Raw genomic sequence first — 23,670 nt, 5'->3', positions numbered from 1 at the left:
TTGATTCACAAACAAAATGTGACTTTATTAGGTTAATCATACCAACTGATTTCTAAAAATTCGTCAGATATTAGCAAATTGACCAAAATAGTCATAATTTTCGTAGGTCGACTCCTATAAAACTTTAGATGGTCAGCGATTTTATTTTGTTTTCTAAATTTTTAAAGACGTATATTTGCAAAAATCTAGGTTTTTGCAGGTGGTGACTTGGTTTTGTTGGCAAATTTTTGCATATTCCTTTGCTTGGTTTTGCTAACAAACTTTTCCAAATTTATTTGTCTGATTTTGTTAGCAAATTCAACAACTAACCCTTTTTTATTTTGTTAAAAACATCTTAAATTATTCAAGATGAGTATTTTATTGTTGAAAGATAGCAAATTTACATACGTTACAACGTTTGTTGTAAACTTTGGTGTTGAAATTTTGTTCGATATAAATTTCTCATGTTTATTAAGTTTGGAAAAATAAATTAAAAGTTTGGAAGATATACCTAATATAAATTTGTCATTCCAACATTTCATAATGAAGCATGTTATATAGATAGATGATGAGGGCGATGTGAAGTATTTAAAAAAGATTATTCTTCAACTTTCAGCTCATATACGTCTATATTTGTTGGATAATGATCCAATTGTAAAGGTATATATTGTTCAATATAATGTTATAAATCAATATGTTGTTGGTGGGAACCTAATATAAATTTGTCTTTCCAACACCTCAAACGAACGACGTTTGGACTTGGTTCCTTGAGAGATTGAAGAAATGCCTTATGGGCACCAAGTAAGTCGCCTTCATAAGCGATGTGTCCAATTCCATAAACTTAGCCCTTAGTATTGGCTTCTCATGTTCATAGCATGTGTATTATTGTAGGAATGAAGCTAAGAATTTATAGGTTATAATTGGTTGCACAGCGTAGTGGAACTTTTGTTCTAGCATACATGCAAAACTTATAGGATGTATGATTTTTCATTTGTGTTTGGGTAGACTTCAACATGTAATCATCAATCAAATTAACGAGAATGAACTTGTCTGGCTTGACAATATCGCTCTTGTGAAATGGGCAAGGGCCTTTTCCTTATAATTCATTTTAATGTAATGACAATTGATATTCCCATGGTCGTGAAAAGGTTATCGGTGGGTACATAATATTTACCAATAACGAAAGACATTAAGGTTGTCCGTGAGGCAGTTCAACATATGTTTGAAAGTCGATTCATCATGTGTAAATACATTTTTATAGATTATTTATCGTTATTTAAGGATAACCACTTTTAGCGTTTAATGACAATAATGTTATTTTTTGCGCAGGGGAGATTTTTCTTGATCCTGCACGTTATGCTAAGAATATTCTTCATAAGAAGATGCAAAAGTCTTAAGTTTGTCAAGCAAGACACGTCTTTAGCTTCATCTTTGAAGTTATGAATCTTTTATAGATTGAATTTGTATATCTCAATCGTAGGATCTATACATGTGGGAAATGGTTAAAAAAAAGTTATATATTTTACGGGCACATGATAGTGGCACTGAGATCTTTTATCATGTAAGACATTCACCAACTAGTTAATTTTGATTTGACTTCTATAATGTATTAAGCTACATATAGAACTGATACGGTGAATCCTCTTACACTGACTCCTTAATGAGAATTATTAAACAATGTATTACTCGTATTTTGTAACCGAATAATTTAGTTATGCATTTGTAATCCGAAAGAAAAAATCACTACTTTTTTATGGTCACATTATGTGACATCTCAGAATTTAGGTCTAAAACTATTGACAGTCAATTTACTGTGAAACACATTGTAGTAGGACCTACAACATAGTACCTCGATGATTTTAAGTACAGATGAGATCATGTTACTCACAAATGCCTTCGGGATACCTTAAAACGCTCGAAAAGTTTACCATCGTCATCAAACAGGAAGCAAATAAAAAATCATTGACATCTGATGCCTTAAAATCAAATTTCCGCATTTGACCTACATGGGGGACATGGATGATCAAATTGGATAGAACATGTTCTCAAGATTTCATATATATAAATAGCGTCCAAAATGGATATCGTATGAGAAAGTTATGCATGTTTTAAGATTTTTAAGTAGGTATATACCTGATTTTTTTCTAGTACCAGACACTACATAGCTCAGTTTGAGATAGCTACACATCTCGTAAATTAATTTTGAGCATGTTCCTAAACACAGACTTTGATTTAACATTTGATTTTACTATTCCAGTACTATTAGCTCGAACTGAAATCGGGTTCACGAAAAATGAGGAATCGGAACCTAGTTAACGCGAAACTTCGAACGATGTTTCATTGAGATTCGTATATCATATTTGAATTTCGTTTGAATATTTGAAATCACCATGATCGTGACATTTTCTAGATACTTTCGAAAAATTTCAACTAATCAAGTGATAAGTTTAGAAATGATTACAAATCATTAAAAATCGAAGAAAAAAACGTCGATGATTACCTTTCATAGTCAACAGTGAGAATGCTTGAGAATGCTTCCGGTGATTGAATCCTTCTGCAAATGATTTTCTTGTTATGGAGAAATGATGATGTGTTCAATGAGGGAAATAATGGTTTTGTTGTCAAGATTTACTATGCGATAAAATTACAAAGTGCCCTGACGGTTTAATGTTTTTGGATTATTTACAAGTTTTTCACTGTATTTTAATGTTTTTTAAGCCCATTAAATGAGTGGCTGAGAATGATTCTCTCATTATCAATTGAATCATCCTCTCTCTCTCTCTCTCTTTATATATATATATATATATATATATATATATATATATATAAGATCGGTCGAGAACTCATAGTTTCTCGAGAACCAGAGAACTAAAAGTGGAACGGTGGATCAAAATTAATTCATTAAGAACATGATCGTCATCTTACCAATCTCATTTAATATTTAATTTTTTGTGTTGTTGATCATATTAATATAAATGTTTAAAAAGTTACATAGAAAATCAAATTTTCGGATTTTTTTAAATATAGTTTTTTTCAAAAAAAAATTAAAGTGCAGATTTTTTAATTTTATATATAGAAAACATGAATTTTTGAAAAAAAAAATGAAAACTCTTTTTTTAAAACTGTAATTTTTTCAAAAAAACTTTTTTTAAAAAAAATGCATTTTATTTAAAAAAATAAAACATCAATTTTAATAAAAAAAAAACTACAAAATTTTCAAAAAAAAAATTGCAACTTTTTTTCATTTTTTTCAAAAAAAAAAGGTGCACTTTTTTTTAAAAACTGCGTTTTTAAATAAAAAATCCGCAAAAAAAAAACTGCAAGTTTTTTTAAAACAAAAACTGCACTTTTTAAAAAAAATGCATTTAATAATAAACTGCAATTTAAAAAAAAAAAACTGTATTTTTTTTAAAGTACATTTTAAAAAACAATAAATTAAAAAAAAAAAAAAGAACTAGAATATTTTTAAAAAAAATACTCTTGTTTTTTTAACAATAAAAATCAAAGTTTTAGGTACATATATGCATATATTTTCAAATACATATATACATATTTCTTATCCTATAATATTCGTAATTAAATCATAAAAAAATCTCATTTTTATTAATTAATCTATAAACCTAATAGTACAAGAATTTTATTCGATACAAAATAAAATATAAAAAAATACAAAATGTTTCAAATTTCAAAGTGTTTCCATGTCTTCATGTTGATATTTCCTTATTTTCTTCAATTTATCATTTTTCACCTCTTCAATATTCACCAAAATTTCTTCCAAATGTATAAGGAAAAAAATGATTGATGCAAAAACAATCACAAAAATACATATGTGATTAACATGTGAATCATATGCGATTCACATATGACATCATATGTAAATCACATGTGATACACATATGAATCACATGTGAATCATATGCGATTCATATGTGAATCACATGTGATTCAAATGTGTATCACATGTGAATCACATGTGAATAAAATGTGATTAATATGTGAATTACATGTGATTTTCATGTGATTAATATATGAATGTGTACATATATACGTAATTCATATGTAATTCACTTGTGATTTACATGTGCATTACACCTGATTTACATGTGAATCACATGTAATCCATATGTAAATTATATATGAATCACATGTAACTCATATGTGATTCACATGTGAATTACATGTGAGTCACATGTAATTTACATGTGAATCACTTGTGATTTACTTGTGAATTACATGTGATTAGTATGTAAATTACATATGAATCACATGTAACTCATATGTAATTCACTTCTGATTTACATGTGAATTAGGTGTGATTTACATGTAATCGCATATAATTGTGATTTACATAGGAATCCTACTTTCATTTATTTCTATTACAACATTTCACTTTCAGTTCTTTTCTTATTTAGGCATTATCATACTTTGAATAATCTACCAAAGTATAGCATTATACTTTCACTTTTTTAAAAGTAAAATACTATAATAGGAAAAAATGAAAGTAAGATGCTATAATAAGCAAATTATGAAAGTACAATGTTAAAAAGAGCTTACTTGTGTCATCCTACTAAACAATGTGGTTGGTGAAGCGTGACTACAATGTGGAGACATATAAGGTGAACCACTTGTTTTGATTGTACTTTGTAGTAGGAACAAAAGAGTTGAAGTTGTTGATAACAAGTATGCTAAATCTTTGATGTTGTCTTGAGTCTTCAATAGTATGGAATGCTAAATCTTTCCTAGAGTTGAAATTTCCATATCCAAAACCATGCACAACTTTATTTGTATCTAAATAGGAAAATTTAACAATTAAAATATGCACCACATATAGAGTTTAATTAATTATATTTAGAAAATGGTTAAATCTGACATTTTTGTGACATGATTGTGGCTTACTTGAAGAAAAGATCAAGAACTATTTTTATGGTTCTAGAGATGACTAATTCCTTTTCTGTAACTTTGTTTCTAGTTTTCAATAAAACTGCAATGAACTCCACAGTTTACAACTAGATGTTTGTTACTTATTGATATAAATTTGTTATTATGCATATTTAAAAAAAAACATATAAAGGTAAAATATTTTAAAAAAATAACCTTTAAACGATGCTTTCTTATAGGAGACTTCAATTGGCCATATGTAGTTGGCAAGATTTTTTCATCTAGTGACACGTTTAAAAACTTCAACAAGTCACCTGAAACATTTGAAAACATCACATTCAAGATAAGGTTATTTTTTTTTAAATAATAATAAGTTGAAAAATTAAGATCAATAATATATTTTGTTTTTGTATTTTGTTCATTTTTGTGATTATCCATTGATTTAAATAGTTGAATAATCAGTACAATGTTTTTGTAAAGCATGAACAAATGAAAATCATATGCAAAAACTCACTGAGTTGAGGCAAAATTTCCTGATTGACTTGTACACGTGACTCATATACATGATAAGCAGATGTTGAGAAAAGTTCATTGATCTAAATTATCCTTGAAATCTAAAGGTGTATCAAAGTACACTTCATCATAGAGCTCCCCTTAATCTTGTGAAACACAAAACCTCAAAATGACAATTTGTTCTTCTTGTCTATATAAAGTGAAATTCAAGGTCTCAAATCGAAAATATGCTCTTAATTACATTCACTTTATGAAAAAACATCATTAGCTAACAACATTTGAATAAACTCACCGATTTCTAAATCACGTCGATCTACTTTATAAACCTAACACCAGGTTCATAAAACTTTAGAAACGAATAGGAAGATCATCCAACTCCTACGTTATAAAATCAATTAAATAAAAAAAAATCGATACGATTACAACTTTCTAGAACCAAAATCAGAAAGCAAACAATACACATATTTATGTAGTGTGAGGATATGATATAAACAAGAAACAAGGTACCGTATGAAGTCGATGAGAATCAGTGGAAGGCGATGAAAGTGAAGATGGAGAATTAGAGAAAAGATTTGTCAGCTTGTCACGAGTACCTATTTGATGACATGAATAAAAAATTCAAGTTATATGTATTTAAGTGACTTCTAAAAGTCGAATAATACATAATTCATATTATCTCTTGGAGTTTCAAACAAAATGAGTTATGAGTCTAGTGTTTTCCAATTCCAATCACTAAATCCAACCTGTCAAACCATATCTGCCAGCAACATTATACATTACCAGTTCATCCCATGTATGCCCAAAAAGACGTTCACCTCGGATGGTGAAAGTGAGGGCCCATGAAGCTAGCATGGCTGAAAATATTGTCACTCCTATTGCTGATCCTACCACATCTATACAATCAACAAAACTAGTTTTTACTTTCTAACATAAATTTCAAATCTTCTAACCATTCAATTTCCCAGTAAACATGGAAGTGTTTATGAAAATATACTTCACTTTTTATCCTAGAAAAGCACAAAACATGTAAACTGCAACATATGTCCCAAAGAAAGAGCTGAATTTTGATGTTTTATATGTCAAACCTAGTTAGCATTCAGTAGCAAAACCGATTGCAGATGAAGTATAACAATTTCTTAAGATACATTTTCAAATTCAAAATGTAAATCTGGAATAGAGACAGATGGCCTGACAATTTTGTGTCATTGCAGACGATGAAGGTGAAGATGGAGAATTAGAGAAAATAATTGTCAGCTTGTCACGAGTAACTAGTTGATCCACCACCGAACGATTTAGGTTTTTGATGAACACTTCTGCAATCGAAGATGAACACGACGGGAATCGATCTCTTGGATCGTGGATTATTCATCGATGATTTGGAGATGAATGACAGTAGAATTGTACTAGTTGCAAAGGTAGAGGTGGTCGATCAAGAGAGGAGGGACGGAGACGGAAGACAGTGAAGAAGAGGACGTGAAATAGGGGGAAGAGAGAGAGAGAGAGAGAGAGAGAGAGAGAGACGTAAATAAGAGGTGTAATCAGGGAATTAAGATAATTCTTAAAATGTCATTGATTCATTCCAATTTCTTTACCCACGTGTCTTATTTTCCTTAACTATTTACAAAAATGTCACATATCATCTTGACCCTCTTTTATTTTGATCTAACGGACATTGTTTGGTTCTCGGGTTTTCGGGAAACTATAGGTTCTTAAATGATAATTCCTCTCTCTCTCTCTCTCTCTCTCTCTATATATATATATATATATATACATGGTTATGATTAAATGTGAATCATAAGTATTGTGTGAGTGTATGACTAAATTTTGATCATTAGATTAAAAAACATAAAGGGTTATGATCTTAGGGGCACATGGTATTACCATGGGCTAGCATGTATTATATAATTACACATAATTAATTATAAGGGTAAATTAGTCAAATTGGTTAACAATAATTTATGGAAAGTGAGCATATTAATGGATGCAATTTAAATTAGATTTTAAAAGAATAAAATTCTATTTTTTTTTACATTTTAATTTAATTACAATATTCTTTAATATTCTTGGTAAAATCTGGAGATTTATTTTAAAAAAAGTTGATTATTTTTTTTACGTGTTATCTAACAATATGGTATAATAAATTTTTACGTATTGAATTTTTTAAGAATACAAGAATATAGTTTATTATATTCTTGACGAATATTCAATATTCATGGTTAAGAATTATTTTCAAAAATAAAGTTTGTTCTATTTCATGAGAAACATTAGGAATCAATTAACTTAGTTAAAACTTATTGATGATAAGAATAGTTGATATTGACATTCTCATAAGATATCCTTAAAGAACCATGATTAAATCTATAAGAGTTATAGTTAATTTTTTAACAATTAAAGTTAATTCTTTAAGAATATATTACATAAGATACGAATTACAAGTTCATAAATTACATTGACACGATCCAAATGTGTAACTTACATTTTTGAAGAAAAAAAATCATTCTCTAAAAGTAATACATAAAAATAAAGAAGGACAAAAATTACAATACATGAAACATTCTTATTGTACACATGTTTTATTTACAACTTCATTCAATAATTAGTTTCCATTATGCATTTCGGTCTTCAAACTTCCATCTTCAAGAATCAGTTTCAATATATCTTTGTTGAACTCTTATATCTACAATCAGATTCTCTAAAAATGAGATAACAACCAACCACAACAAAAATCCATGCATCAATAATTGTAAAAAAACATTCCTAAATTGTTATAAACAACTAAAGTTCTTGAGAAACAAAATCCCGAATTATTTAAGAGTGAGATAATAGTTCTTGTAAATAAAATTTCTGAATTCTTTAAGATACGATAACAATTTCCTACTATTAGATTCTGTAAGAATGGCATAAACAATTATTCTAAACAAAATTTACGAAAACAGTATCTATGAATAAATAACTATCAGATTCTTACAGAATGTGTTAGCTTAAAATGTAAGTTTCTAAAACAAAACTTCTTTATTCTCATATGACATTCTTAGAATTATATTATCAATAAAACATTTAGCAACAATTTTTAATAGTACATACAAACGAAAAATATTTCAAATTTAACTTTTGAATTTCAAATGTTAACATTCTTTGAGAATATCATTGTTAATCCACATTTTGACAAAAAAAAATGATTTAACATAACAGGTCATGTAAACAAACCTTTCTTTGTTCAAATATGGAATAGAATTATTACCTCCTTGATGTATTTGTTGATTTCTTAACTCTTGATAAACATATTTTGACATAAGAGGTAATGTAAACAAACCTTTCGTGGTTCAAAAGTCTTTAATCTTAAATTGTATAAACTTCTCTCAGTCTGTTAGTTAGAGACATATAACCACAATGAGGAAAAGATTGAAATAAGGAGATACATACAGGGAAATGAAGAGTTGAAAATGGCAAAGAAGCGGACTAGTTGATTGGTCGTCAAATAGTGTGACCGCCGTTTGAGCAGTCCGATAATGGACATGGACAACGATGACCCGATGAGATGCAAGGAGGTTGAGTCGAGCTTTGAGGCGACAGAGAGCAATAAAAATTTACAAGCCTTTGACCGACATGACTTGTGAAGCGATGAATGAAGGTTCTATTTTTCAGGTTTATTAGATTGCCTCCACCAATGGATGTAGGGTTATGGAGATGAAAGAAGCATAAATTTTAGGCTGTATATTAGAAATTATAACTGATCCATGATTTAAGAGAAGTTCTATAAATAGCGTATTATATTTTTAGTTATTAAAAATAAATATATATCAAGTTCCAAAATTACCCTTATATGTTGATTGGTCAATAATTAGTCACACGTTCACACAATACTTAGACTTTATACATGAACCTAACTCTCTCTCTCTCTCTCTATATATATATATATATATATATATATATATATATATATATATATATATATATATATATATATATATATCAAAAACTTTTGCCGAAATACCACAAATGACTCCCAAGTATATCTCAAAAAACAACGCTACAAAACATGCATCTTAAAACCTCATAAATCCACATATCTTATGAATATTTTCTCATTACTTTTTATCATCCAAAAATCTTATTATATTATGTTATATAGTTTCACTGGGTATAAATTATTTTGTCATGCTATATACCCTAATTCTCATGCTCACTTTCAAGTTTGAGATGTTTTCGGCTAAATTCAATGTCTTGTGATTTTCTTGTAGTGTTTGAAGCATATCTTTGATGAATGGGCACATGTGATCCTCATAGGCATGAAAACTTTGAGTATCCAAATTCAACCACTTTATACAACCAATTATATGATTTTGATTCTTAAATGACTTAATAATCATATTAAAAGGCATATCAAATTATCATGAGGTGAAATAATTACTCTTAAATGACCAAATTTGAAATATATATATGGGTCAGTAACGGAACCAAAACACATGTAAATTTATGGGTTAGCGTACCAAAAAAATACACTACACAAAAAATATTCTCAATTTTTTTTTCACTACGTTTTGGACTGAAAATTTAAGGATACCACAGGCTACCCCAGATACCTACATAGATCTTTTTTTAGTATGAGTTATGTTTTGATTTTGTGAATTAAAATTAAAATTTGGGTTGATTTTCAAACCAAATATTTTCGAAGGGAAACAAATAAAACATTAACTCATAACTATATTTCTTATCATAAAAATATATTTGAAGCTGGTAAATTATATTTTATTTTATAAATGAAAACTCAAATAGTGAAACTGACTTTGATTGTAAAGTTTGAGTAGTTGAATAAAGTTTGAAACCGAACAAATCAATCCAACTCAAAAGACCCAACTTGGAAGAGATTTTTATTTTAATATATATATTTATTTCCTATTGCCAAAGAAAAGAATAGTGTCAAACTGTAAATAACTAAAAGTACAGGGATCAAAATACAAAATAACCCCTTTCCAGAAATAAACTTCAAAACTTTTATAGATTAGGTTCAATTATTCCACAATCCTCTACCCTCTCTATATCTCCACTCTGCATTGCGGCTAGGGTTTCACCAAACCCTTTCTCTCGTTCACTCTATCTTCAAGCAACTTGTAGGGTTTTTGTGGGTTAATCGATCTGAATTAGACATGACTACTACGAATTGGAATTAGGGTTCTTATCTGTTGCAAAGACTGAAACTTTGTTTCAAAGGGTTCTGTACGAGTGTAAGAAAAGAAAGGAAGAGATGGCCACCGCGAACCCTTTCGATTTGCTCGGAGACGATGACAACGACGACCCTTCACAACTTGTGCAAAAGATCGTTTCTGCGCCGGCGAAGAAAGCTCAACCCGCTGCTCCCGCCGGTAAAACCGCAGCGCCGCCGGCTAAGCCTTCGGCCAAACTTCCATCTAAACCTCTCCCTCCAGCTCAAGCCGGTGAGTTTCTGAGTTTATTTCATTTGTTCACATACTTTTTTTTATGTATATACGTGTGTTTAATTGGATGATTTAGATTGTTAAATAATTCATTAGTCTTATCAACTATTTTTCAACTCGATTCAATTTCAAGTATGATTTTTTGTGCTTGATGTGTTGATATATCCATAGTGGAAGCAATATGAATAGATTGTGGGCAAGTTATAACGATAAAAAATAGAAGACCATTTTTTTAATCACAAATATACATAAAGGATGTTTTGTTGTTAATTTATATCGATTATTTCAGCTTGAAGTTTATAAAAAATTAACAAGATTTGGAGAAGCATGGAAAAGGGTTTCTGGATTTGTTTTTTTAGTGTTGAAATCCTTTTAGTGGATGCATATATTAATGATAAAAAGATTATAAAGCCAATATTTTTTTAATCACAATAAGCCATAGGGGGTGTTTGGATCTTAATTTATATCTATTATATTGCAACTTGAAATCTATAAAAAATAATAAGATTTGGGAAAACATCTAAAAGGGTGTCTTGGTATGTCTTTCAAATTGATTCTTTCTTAATATTACCTTTTGATTTTGTTGAGCCTGACATATTCTCATTACTTAACAAACTAATAAAAGTGTATAAATTAGGGAATGTAGGGGTAAATAAGTAATTTCACTTTTCCCCTTTAGTAATTGATTTGATTTCTTATCACAATAATCTTTACGTTTCTTTCTTTCTTTTGGTTTGAGCAGTGAGAGAATCAAGAAACGAAGGTGGTTATGGCGGCCGTGGTGGTGGTGGTGGCGGCGGCCGTGGGTATGGCCGTGGCCGTGGTGGTGGTGGAGGATTCAATAGAGATTCATCAAACAACGAGGGTGGTTTTGGTAATCGTGGATTTTCCGGTGGTGGTGGTGGTGGTGGTGAAGAGGCGGATGGTAAATCTTTTGAGAGACGTAACGCTGGTAGTCTTGGTGGTTATGGTGGTTCTCGTGGCGGTTACCGTGGCGGCCGTGGTGGTTCTTTTGGTAATGGAGACTCAGAGGAGGGTGAACGTCCTCGCCGCACATATGAACGCCGTAGTGGGACCGGGCGCGGGTAAAACTTTTATTTACCATTTTACCCTTTACCCAATTATATCATTCTACTTTCAATCGCTTATTTTTTGAAGTAGTTTTTATAATCATATTTGATACATAAAATATTTTAAAGGATAAATGAGTTAATATGAAGAAATGAAAGTATATAAAGCTATAACAAAATATATAAAAAGTACATTGCTATTTATTTATTGCATTTAACATTTTATTTTATGTTCAGGAATGAATTCAAACGCGAGGGAGCTGGTCGTGGGAACTGGGGAACACAAGCTGATGACATCAATCGGTATAAATTTTTTATTTATTTCACTTTTTTTATAATTAGTTTTGTCTTTTTTTTTAAACAAATATTTTTTTTTGATAGTGAAATTGAGGAAGCAGTGATTGAAGGTGAGAAAACCGTGGTTTCTGAAAAGCCAAATGCTGAAGAAGAAGCAGTTGATGGGAAGAAAGAGAATCCTGCAAATGAACGTGTGGAGGAGCCTGAGAATAAGGTAAATAAATATCAATTTTTTTATTTTTTATTTTTAAGAAATATGTTTTTTAAAAAGGTTTTGGTATTTGTAAATCAGGAAATGACACTTGAAGAATATCAAAAAGTTCTTGAGGAAAAAAGAAAAGCTCTTGAGTCACTAAAGACTGAAGAAAGGAAAGTGGAAGTTGACAAAGAGCTTGCATCCATGCAGCAGCTTTCCAACAAGAAAACCAACGATGATGTTTTTGTTAAATTGGTAACGATTTTTTATTTTTTTAATCTCCAATTTTTTATAAAAAAATTGTAACCAAATATTGATTTGTTTTTCTAGGGTTCTGAGAAAGATAAACGTAAAGAGATTGCTGAGAAAGAAGAGAGGGCTAAAAAGGTAACAACATTGAGTGTTATATTTTTATTCAAATTGGTTGAAATTTTGAGAATGACAATTTTACCCTCAATTGTTTTTTTTGTTGCTTAGTCGCTCAGCATCAACGAGTTCTTGAAACCTGCTGAAGGCGAGCGATATTACAACCCTGGCGGCCGTGGGCGTGGACGTGGCGGTGCTAGAGGTGGCGGCAGTAGTGGTGGTGGGCGGTTTAGCGGTGGTGGTGGTGGTTCGTCAAACTATGCACCGGAAGCTCCTAAAATTGAAGACCCGAGTCACTTCCCGACACTAGGGGGCAAGTGAGCTGCCCGCTGCCCGCCATAGTGATTTTATAAAAAAAAGTTTTAGTAAAATGGCGGGAATACAAGAAAAATAATGGAAGTTTTTTTTATAAAACTTTCATGTATCAGAAAAAAGGGTTTGCTAAAAACTTGTCACGTTTTTAAATGTGGATTTATTGGTTTTTCCTATATGCTCTCTACTTGTAACCTTTGTTTTGTCGTTTATTTTGTGGGAACCTTTTCAAGTTTTTTTTTTTTTTTTTTTTTTTTTTTTTTTTTTTTTTTTTTTTAGAGATTTTGAGGCATATGGAGACCAATTAATTTGTGGGTCAAAACTCAAAACGCTTGTTTCTCAGTTTTGTTATGAAATAGATAGATGACAATTTTTACTTGTTTCTTTTTATTGTATTTTGTTATATGCTTTTTATGTTATGGTTTCCTTTTATTGGTTTTTAGGCTTCTTCCCTTTGTTTTGTTGATAAATGATGTTTAAAAATATTGCATGTTTGAGGAAATGACACAAAAAATATTTTGTAATAACCTCTTAATGATTTATAAGGCTCTGAATGAAAGTATACTGTTTGTTTGTTAAGGTCATTGAATGGAATCCTTAAGCGTTTGTTTAAACTAACATGAACAAATGTCTGAATTATATTAAATCTATCAAAAGTAATAAGACTAACATAACCTTTATGTTACCAAATACATTAGGTTTGTTTCATAATAATTATCCATTTCAACAATATTTATAATTTTATACTCTAGAAGTTACGAAGGAAAAAGAAGAACGAATAAGTGAAAGGTTAGTGTTTTAGTATACAAGTTTTTTTTTTTCTTTTGGTTTAATCTATTGAATCATTATGTCTATTTTAAGTAAAAAGAATCATTGTTATAGTTATCAAATTTAAGTATTTAATCCATAAAAAAGAATCGGCGTTTTAGACATGTCATTACTAAATTTATCAAGTTAAAAAGAAAATATCATGGATTCAATTGTCTTGCGACTCATGGTATAGTATTTATCGACAATTTTGGGTTTGTTATATGATGTTAAAGATGTGATTGTCAGTCTTGTTTATTTGATATGATTAGAACTCAGTGGAGTCCATCTTTTAAAGGAATGATATAGAAGATGTGCGATTTGGGTATGTGGGGATCGATAAAATAATTGGCTAAAAAAACAGGTTGAATGAAGTTAAAATATGTCAAACATGTTGAAAGTTATAGAAAAGGCATAAAAAATGTTTATAACTCTCTTTAAATCCTTTATTAAAGGAGCGGGGGACTTTTTCCATTATGTAGATCTTGACATCTTTAAAAGAAAAAAAGAAAAAAAGATGTTGATTGATCGACATGTCAATTCAACTACTAAAAAAATTTATTTTTTAATTATCAATTTTGCTAGTCAACTATGAAATGAACTTAAGATTAATGAGTCAAACCAAAAACCAAAGAATAAAGTTTATTTTTATAGACTAATTATTTTGGGTTAGTTGGGGGTGTTTTGAGTTCGGTTAATTTTCTGTTAAAAACTATAATAATTGATTATATTAATATTTTTATTTTTTATAGATTAATTATTTTGAAACTCCATCTTGTATTTTCTTTTTTAAAAGCATGGCATTTACAACTTTAAAGACGAATCGGTCCAAAATAAAACTTTTTAAAAACATTATTAAATATATTTTTAATATGTATGCTAAAATTATATATATATATATATATATATATATATATATATATATATATATATATATATATATATATATATATATATATATATATATAAAAGTTTAGGTTCAATGGAAAAAATCCTAAAAATACATATATAAATACTTAGAGATCACAATTTTTTTTACTTTATTTCTTAAAATTCGCTAACTTTTATATAATTTAGCTGAAATTTTTTTTGAAAAAAAAATCAAATTTTAATTTTTTTCAACGAATTAAAAGAAAAAAAAACAACTGCGATTTTTTTTATATATAAAGTAAAAAAAAAAAAAAAGACTTGTGGTCTCTTTTTATGTATTTTTATAATTTTTAGGGTTTTTTTTATTTTCCATATATATATATATATATATATATATATATATATATATATATATATATATATATATATATATATATATATATATATATATATATATATATATATATATATATATATATATATATATATATATATATATCATAAATTAACAGGAACCAATGAAAAAAAATTCAACATCTAAATTCAGACAATTGACGACCAAATATAAAGTTGTATATTTTTAGTTGGACTGCATGCATAAGATTATAACATTTTTTTTTGGTTTTTTAATTTATAGGACTTATTTTATTGTCGAAAATAAATATGAATATATCAAAATTTAAATTTTTTTGTTCTCTATAAATAAAAATCTATATTGATATAGAAAAAAAATGATTTTTTTAACCTTACAACTCATTCAAATTCACAGTATGAACCTCATCATCTGTGTATAAATCTAGTTAAATGATAATTATATGTGTGGATCTTAGTAAATATGTGAATTTGAGATAAATTCGCAAGAGATGTGACCATTGCGAAGTTTTTGGCCATAGCCGCACTATTTGTCCCATCCATGTGGTTCTTATATCTAGTTCAAATCCAATTGAGCTATCCACCAATGGTGTTGATAATCATGGCTTCCAAATGGTTGAAAAAAAAAAAGCAAAAAATCTACCCTTATCCCTAAGATAATAGTTTCGAGATTCATCTTCTCCAAATATCTTAGTGGAAAATGAAAAAGGAAGTCGAGGAGGTTCCCCTGGACAATATTTATGGAATCAGATTGTTGGAAGGAAAATATTTTGAGCATTGTTAAGACTTTTTTTTTGTACTTAGCTTTAGTTGTATGATTTTTCCTATATCTCTCATCTTCCTACGTTCTAAAGTTCGGCTTCATGGTAACATTTTTTATGCTGCCATATCATTTTTTTGTTGTCACTCACTGACATGTTTTCTTTAACATTTCATAAGGAGTGATAGTACCTCTAGTACATTAGATTTATTTTTGATTTTTTAACCTTAAACAAATTATATTTTTATAAAACGCAAACATTTAATATTAAATAAAAAGGTTACAATAAATTAAAACTTAAAATACGGCTTAATAAATTAAAACATGACTTTAAAATTTAAAACACAACCTAAAACATAATTTAAAACTAGATTTAAGACATAAATCCTACTACTTATCCAAATTATATTGTTTTGCAATCTCCGCCTTTGTATTTGCCACATTCCGATGATTCTTTTCGGACAACTTTGCTTCATTTTTGAAAAAAAAAACTTTAGCACATGATTCCTTTCTCTTTCCGTTCCCACTTCCAAATATTTTTCAAGCTTATTGTCCAACTGTTGATGCTCGTTCCTCGTCGCCTCCATTTTACTCGATGGACTTTGAACACCTTTTAACTTTCTTTTTTGCTTTATCTTGTCCCATAGGACAAGTTGACACTTCATATGGATCGTCATTGTTCAGTTCAATCCGACATATGCACATAAGAAGACTGACTATGGGTTGTCTCGGAAGTTTAACTTCGTTTGGACATACTCGCAAAATCATCAGCACTTTTAAGAGCAAGCCATTTTGGTTTATTCTTCACACCTTCCCAAAACGCGTCATTCGCAAAAGCTCTATCGACTTTTGCCTTATAAATTTGACGAGCTTTTGCTATGACATTCACCTCATTTGCACCGCTTTGCGGCTTGCAAGTCACATTCATGTAGATGTCATTGAACTCCATTGAATTTTTATTTACAGTCCTCCATTTTAGGTATACTTGACTAGTAAAGCGACACTCATTATCCATTGAATTGAGTTTCTTGAACCGACTCAAGCAGATCAAGTTCGGGACATGGATCGGGTATGGTTGTGATAGGAAAATTGTTTGGGGTTGGGGTTGGAAAAATGGTATGGGTTGAGATTGGAATTGAGAAAAGTATGGATAAAATGGATACAATTGTGGAGCAGATAATAGTAACTAGCGGGTGAATGGATGAGTTGATCGAGAGAAAATCGATAACAATGTTTGGTGAAGATGTGTTGCCGGGGTTTGAAGTTTTTTTTTTGTTTTGTTTCTTCTTTGGGGTTTTGGTTTGGCTAGATAAAGACATGTATTTGGAGAATTGAGAAATTTTTTTTAGAGAAAGAATGGTATTTATGTGTGGTGAAATGTTGAGGTTTAATTGTTTATTTATAGTGGTTAGAAAAAATTTTGAAAATTTGATTTTATTTATTATTATTATTATTGTAAAAATGAGACTTTTTTTATATTAAAAAAGGTTGAGTTTTAAAAATATTTGGTTAAAAGAGGGATAAAGAAAATTTGATTTTATTTATTATTATTATTATTGTAAAAATGAGACTTTTTTTATATTAAAAAAGGTTGAGTTTTAAAAATATTTGGTTAAAAGAGGGATAAATGCCTAGTCAAATGCATAGTGAGCCCCTTGACGCAAGCTAAAGCCAGGGGGTGATGCATCCTAACGAGTCCCATTCCCCATATCCTTAGCCTTAAACTTTGCTTTTCAAGTGTCCTTTTTGTTCTTTTATTTTTGTCTTTAATATATTTAATTCACTAGAGATTTTTCCTCTTGACCACAAAGAAGAAAAAAAAGTTCTGGTTTTCATTTAATTGCTATAATACATACCAACATTTGACAAACCAACAAGTTAATAATGGCTGCCTTAGCAAAATGGTAAATTTCTTGAATAAGACTTGATTTAAGTAAAATCGACTTCAAATATATTTAATTGCATATAAAGTATAAACAATGAAAAAATAAAAATAAAAACTTTAAACCACGATTTTAACAAATTCGAAATAGTATCTGATCAAACACATAAATCGATGACAACAAATTTGTGTTTTTTTTGGACATACCAAACAAACCACTAAAAACATTAAACTAAAGAATTCTTGACTTTTATACAATCCCAACAAAGTAAAAAAAAAAAAAAGAATTCATGGCTAACACAAACGATACTTTTACATTTTTTTTCCACGTCATCCATCCAAATACAAGCAATCACACTAAGAGCAGCATCCACTGCTCTGTGAGACGGGTTGACCACGAATGTTGACCGTTGGTGGCTTTGATGCATTCAATGAGGGTTGACTCGCCATCCTGCATCCATACATCAAATCTTTAAAATACAGTACAAAACAAGTTAAACTGCATTTGACATGGACATAGGACAAAAGACGAGAATGCCCTCCTTGTTCTCATCAAGAATGCCCTAGAAAAATTGTAGTTTGAGTGCTACTCCCATTTGTGGAAGAAAATTGTGTTTGTGCTAAAGTGTTTTTGTCATATGGTAAATGTCTAAAATGCCCTCCAAGATTTGTTAGGTAAAGAACTCTTGAGGAGGGCTTGAAAATTAATGGTTGGTAAATAGGTAAATTCAAGATTGGAATTGGAATCGGAATCGGAAAATTTGGTTAGCCGGAATGGAATTCAATAATATATTTCTATTTATCTCAAGAGTATATATGTATATAATAAGAGCATTTTGGTCTTTAATAAAAAAGAAAGAATGAAAATAAATTAAGTCTATTTGGCAACCATTGAATGGAATCTCAAATTCCAATTCCGTTGGAATCCGCAAACCAAACACGCCTTTAGGGTTTAGTGTTGGAAAGTGTTCATGACTTGATCATTGGACTTATTTTTCACCAATTTATGCAACAAAGTTGAATTTCTTACAAATTTATAAAGCCAACTTTTAACTTGTTATAATTTTTTTATACCAATTTATGCATGTAAAAAATCCACTTCATTACAAAAACAGATTTATAATTTTTTGGAAATTTATAAATGATTGAGTACCTGTCTTTGATGGAAGCAGTCATGGCCATGAAAGCCTGTTCCACATTGGTGGAATCTTTTGCACTTGTTTCCAAGAAAGGAATTCCGATTTCATCAGCAAATGCCTGAAAATATAAAATATAAACAATATAAATTTGGTAATTAAATTAATTATACATACAATTTAGAAAAATTTATACCTTGGCTGTTTCAGTTGAAACAACTTTATTTGCAACAAGATCACATTTGTTTCCAACAAGAATCTTGTTCACATTCTCACTTGCATAACGATCAATTTCACTCAGCCATTGTTTCACATTATTAAAACTCTCTTGATCTGTCACATCATAAACCACCTGATCACATAACAACAAAAAAAAAATCATATATCACTTTGTCAAATGTCTAAAATACCCTTCATTATAGACAAAATAAAGAAATTAGTTGGATGGAATGAGTCATTACATTCCATGATACTAACACTAGCTTATAGATTCAAGTCAATACCAAATAGTAATTTGCAAAGATGATAATGTCACAAGGGGCAAAATAGGTAATTCAAGAAGTTCACTCACTATGATGCCATGTGCCCCTCGGTAGTAGCTGCTTGTGATTGTCCTAAAACGTTCTTGCCCCGCAGTGTCCCACTACACATTAGTAAAAAAAAAAAAAAAAAAAGAAAAAGTATAATCACAAATCAAAGAAAGAAGATTCTGTGTAATTTAAATTAGAGATAAAAACATGACATGAACTTACTATTTGAAGCTTAATAGTCTTGCCATCTTGCTCCACAGTGCGGATTTTCTATCAGAAAATTTAAGAAAAAAAAAGGTTAAACTGAATTTCAAGATTTGTATTCAGGTTATATAAATTAACTTGTAGGAATGTTTACTTACAAAATCAACTCCAATGGTGCTTATGTAACTGTCCAAGTAAGAATCATCCTATAACAAATTTAAAAAAAAAAAAAAAAAAAAAAGGTAAGAAAATCAAGAGATTGAAGGGATATCTCAAAAGAAGTAATATAAACATTTGTAGATTAAATAAGATGAATTGTGTATAAGATTGAAGGCACTTACAGCAAACCTCAAGAGTAGACATGACTTTCCTACACCAGAATCTCCAATAAGCAAAAGCTTGAATAGGTAGTCACTGCAAAGATAATGATGGTGGTAAATAAATAATAATTTAGATATTAAAATCAACAGAATGATATGGTTCCAATAGTGTCTGAGAAAAAAAAACAGAACAAAATATCTTGAATCACACTGGTTGAGATTTTGCATCAAATTGTAACACATGATAAAATAATGACTAGAATACTCTATGTGTAGCCTACTGAGAGCTGCTAAATGGCACATCCACAAAAGACTTGAGTAATAAGATTCTCAATTGGATCTTAATCTCTTAATAAACTTTCTAAAGAAAAAACCGCTAACTAACTTATCAAATCTTAACCTTGTACAAGCAACAAAACCAAAAGCAAGGTTGTTTGTTCTCTATAATGACTAAAACACTGGTAAAAGGATATATTGATCCTTAATGACAAGTGCAAACAGCAAGCATTCAATGCTTTATGCTATAGAACAAAGCTAGGTCAATTAAAATCTTATTGCATCAGATAGAAAAGACCAAAGCCTATGGTAGAAATTTTGCACCAAACATCAAACTCTCAATTTCGAGCAGAAAAGGCTTGGAATCTATCTCCTAATACTCCATCTGACACACTACGAACTCACCTGATCTGATACTCCTTTCTTGAGTAGCAGATTATGAGATCGATTGTATAATGCTCTACAAGCTCTTTAAGGTCGATCTTATGTGATCTACCCTCTCGCGTCTCGATATGTATACAAATTATATACGATCAAACCCGATCCAACAGCAATCAAACGTCAAAAACTCAAAACCCTAACTTTATCCATCTCTCATATATCATAATTTAATCATCTAAATCAAATCTATAAACCACGATCCAATTACATAAATCGCCTGATTGAAGAATTATGTAGGCTATTATGAAAAAAGAAGAAGAATTGGTCATACTAAAAGAAGACTCAATCGGTAAAAAGATTTGAAACTGATGCAAGGCGAAGAACTTACTACTCAGGAGTCATGGCTGTGGATTATGATCGGGTGAAATATATGAGAATCTACAGGAAGAAGATGAGGTTTTGTGATGGAAAAAACACCACCGAATCTTGTGGATCACCGCCGGGGGCCAAGCTGCTATGAGAGAGAGAGATTTGGGGGACACGTAAAGGAAAATGAACGAAGCAAAAGACATTTGGTAAAGAAGATCGAGGTCTATTTATATCCGCACGTGAATGGAGTAAAGTTATTATGTTAAGGAAATAAAACATGATTTTTTTTTTTTTTTTTTAGGTTTATAACTTAGTACGGTTATTAACTTAGTTTTTGCGGCCACGACAACGTATTTGACGAATGATAGGTTGCATGTGTAAAATATATATCGAGTATTTAACAAACATGTAGCAACTATATAAAAAGTTACATAAAATAAATTTACAAAAGAATTCCTAAAATCAGAAAAAACAAAATGACACCACATATACCAAGGTAGACACGTGTTACAAATTTCGTCGCAAACGGGTTATTCTCGAATTTATTTTTTTTTGGGGGGGGGGGGGGTGGAATCATTGACGCGAGATATAGGTTTTGTCATAAGTAGCGACACGATGTTGGGGTGAGTTACGATGCGTGGACGCCAGGGCCCAAACCCCTAGGTCTTGGATTTTAGACCCTATTTAAGGAACCAAAATTTTTAGGGTTTGATCTATCTTTCAACCTCCATCCTCGTATAGTAAAGCCTTACCCCCTTTTTGAATGTTTTGGGAGATCTTGAGCCTTCAGTGGATTGTTGGTGAAGAAAAGTAGCATCTGGTGTCATTTGATGCAGTGATGAGTCCATTTCAAAGAAGATCAAACCTTCCACATTGTTTATGGACCTATGTAGGTGAACAAGATCCTTGCTTTAGGTGTTTTCATGTTAAGATCTAAAATATAGATGTGTTCTTGGTCTCTTTAGTCCCTTATGCTAGAAGCTTTTGGAGTTTGGAGAACTTTGGAACATTAGACTTGTCATTAATCGACCTCTAAACATTTCCAAGGCCTTTTGAATGCATGTTTGGGACTCCTTTGGATCCATGCAAGGAATCAAGTCATTTTGGAACTCATTTTGAGTTAGAGTTAGAGTTTGTGAAAGATTGAGCATTCGATTTGGATAAAGTTGGAAACTTTATCCATTATAATCTTTATGAGGTTCAGATTTGAAGTTTTAGGCTTTGGACTTAAGAGATTAAGAGCTTGGTGAAAATTTATTGTTTTGACCGAAATTAGCGACGCGAACCTTAAGGTGTCACGACACAAGTCGTGATGGCCAATCGCGACTGTTTTATCTTTTAGTGTTAGCGACACAGCCATAAGATGGGTCACTACACGTTGACCATTGACTTTTTGACTAGTTTGACTTTTGGTCAAACTTTGAGGGATTTAAGCTTTAGGCAGGGTTTTGATGTAACACCCTGGTTCCAGTTGTGTTTTTCTATTATTTTAATGGTGGTTTCAAAGTCCAAGGAAAGGTAGAAGTAATGATGAGCAGTTTGTACCAAATCTTAATCCCGTACCGAATTTAAAAACATGTGATGATACTCGGTACTCCAAAATCATGAAATTTGAGATTCGGTACTGTCGGTACCAGTACTAGTACCGAAAACTGGTACCATTCACAATATCGGTATCGGTAATGTTAATTCAGTTCGGTATTCGAGATTGGTTTTCGATCAAATTCGGTTTTCTAGAAATCGGTAACGGTACCGGTTCCATCTCATACCCATCCCTAGGTAGAAGTATGAACCAAAGTTAGAAGATTAAATGCTTAATTCTCTGGAATCTGCAATACTAGAAATACTGAACGACACGGGACATACTTAATAGGACGCGATGCATCCTGCCTGTGGGCTAATGGCCTTTTCTCGAGAATTAGGCCTATTTAAAGATCACAAAATCCTAGGAGATGTCATTCTCAGCCTCCAAAGAAACACTAACCCTCTCCCTCTTATTCTTGAGCATTTTGGTGATTTAAGAGCTTATTTCTTCCATTTTGGTGAAGCTTGAAGATCAAGAAGATTTCCCTTGTTACAAGAAAGGTAGTTCCAAGTTTAGATTCAACAAAGTCACTTAATTTTTGAACCTTTGTGAGTATAAAGTTCATACGTTGCTCTTTAGTTCATTAGAATTAGTTAATTCTTGTATTTTCACTTTTTGGTCCATTTTTCTTATGTCAATGGAGTTGAGAGAACTCCAACACGTTTTAAGTACCTTGGAATGCTCTCTAGACCTTTTGGACTTGGAAAGTTAGGACCTTGTGCAATCATATTAATTCATGCAAGATTTATGGTACGTTTAGTCATTTTACAGGCTTAAAGTTTAGATCTTGGTTGCTTAGAGGTTTGACCTTTATTTAATGTCTAGGTTGTTTGTGAGATCGGCCTTTACATTTATCCGCGTACAATAGTGATTTATGGATTTCGTTGAGGCGAGTCTCCTCAATGTATTACTTAAGACAATTGCTATGTCATGATTGTATGCTTAACTAGACTAGTAGGGTTATGCTTGTTGCGTGTATGTTTACATGATTGTTGGGTTGAAACTGGTCGTTGGGTTGAAACATACCGTTAGGTTGAAACACACCGGTTAGTTGAAACATACTCGTTATTATTATGTTGGATATTATGTGTTGTATGTGATATTTTGGAGAACTCGTTAAGCTTTATGCTTA

The 23,670-nt window shown here is 30.5% G+C and overlaps 2 protein-coding genes across 2 annotated transcripts; one reads left to right on the top strand and one right to left on the bottom strand.

Annotated features, from left to right (window-relative positions):
• The first annotated feature begins 10,377 nt into the window (after positions 1–10,377).
• Positions 10,378–13,428, top strand: LOC145093982 (RGG repeats nuclear RNA binding protein A-like). The gene is made up of 7 exons (XM_079032235.1): positions 10,378–10,805; positions 11,548–11,890; positions 12,113–12,178; positions 12,257–12,386; positions 12,465–12,623; positions 12,699–12,755; positions 12,846–13,428. Exons 1-7 carry the CDS (start codon positions 10,616–10,618, stop codon positions 13,053–13,055), a joined length of 1,155 nt encoding a protein of 384 aa, XP_078888361.1. The 5' UTR covers positions 10,378–10,615; the 3' UTR covers positions 13,056–13,428.
• A 4,415-nt stretch (positions 13,429–17,843) lies between these two features.
• LOC145093981 (ras-related protein RABD2c-like) lies at positions 17,844–21,154 on the bottom strand. The gene is made up of 8 exons (XM_079032234.1): positions 20,973–21,154; positions 19,949–20,021; positions 19,766–19,813; positions 19,626–19,673; positions 19,445–19,516; positions 19,070–19,225; positions 18,891–18,994; positions 17,844–18,188 (listed from the first exon to the last, which is right to left on the bottom strand). The coding sequence occupies exons 1-8, from the start codon at positions 20,984–20,986 to the stop codon at positions 18,095–18,097; spliced, it is 609 nt and encodes a 202-aa protein (XP_078888360.1). The 5' UTR covers positions 20,987–21,154; the 3' UTR covers positions 17,844–18,094.
• Positions 21,155–23,670: the final 2,516 nt, after the last annotated feature.

The sequence above is a fragment of the Lactuca serriola genome, chromosome 3 (genome assembly GCF_051521515.1).
Source record: "Lactuca serriola cultivar US96UC23 chromosome 3, Lser_US96UC23_V15, whole genome shotgun sequence".
In the NCBI taxonomy this organism is placed as follows: Eukaryota; Viridiplantae; Streptophyta; class Magnoliopsida; order Asterales; family Asteraceae; genus Lactuca; species Lactuca serriola.
This window is presented reverse-complemented; position numbering and strand designations above follow the sequence as displayed.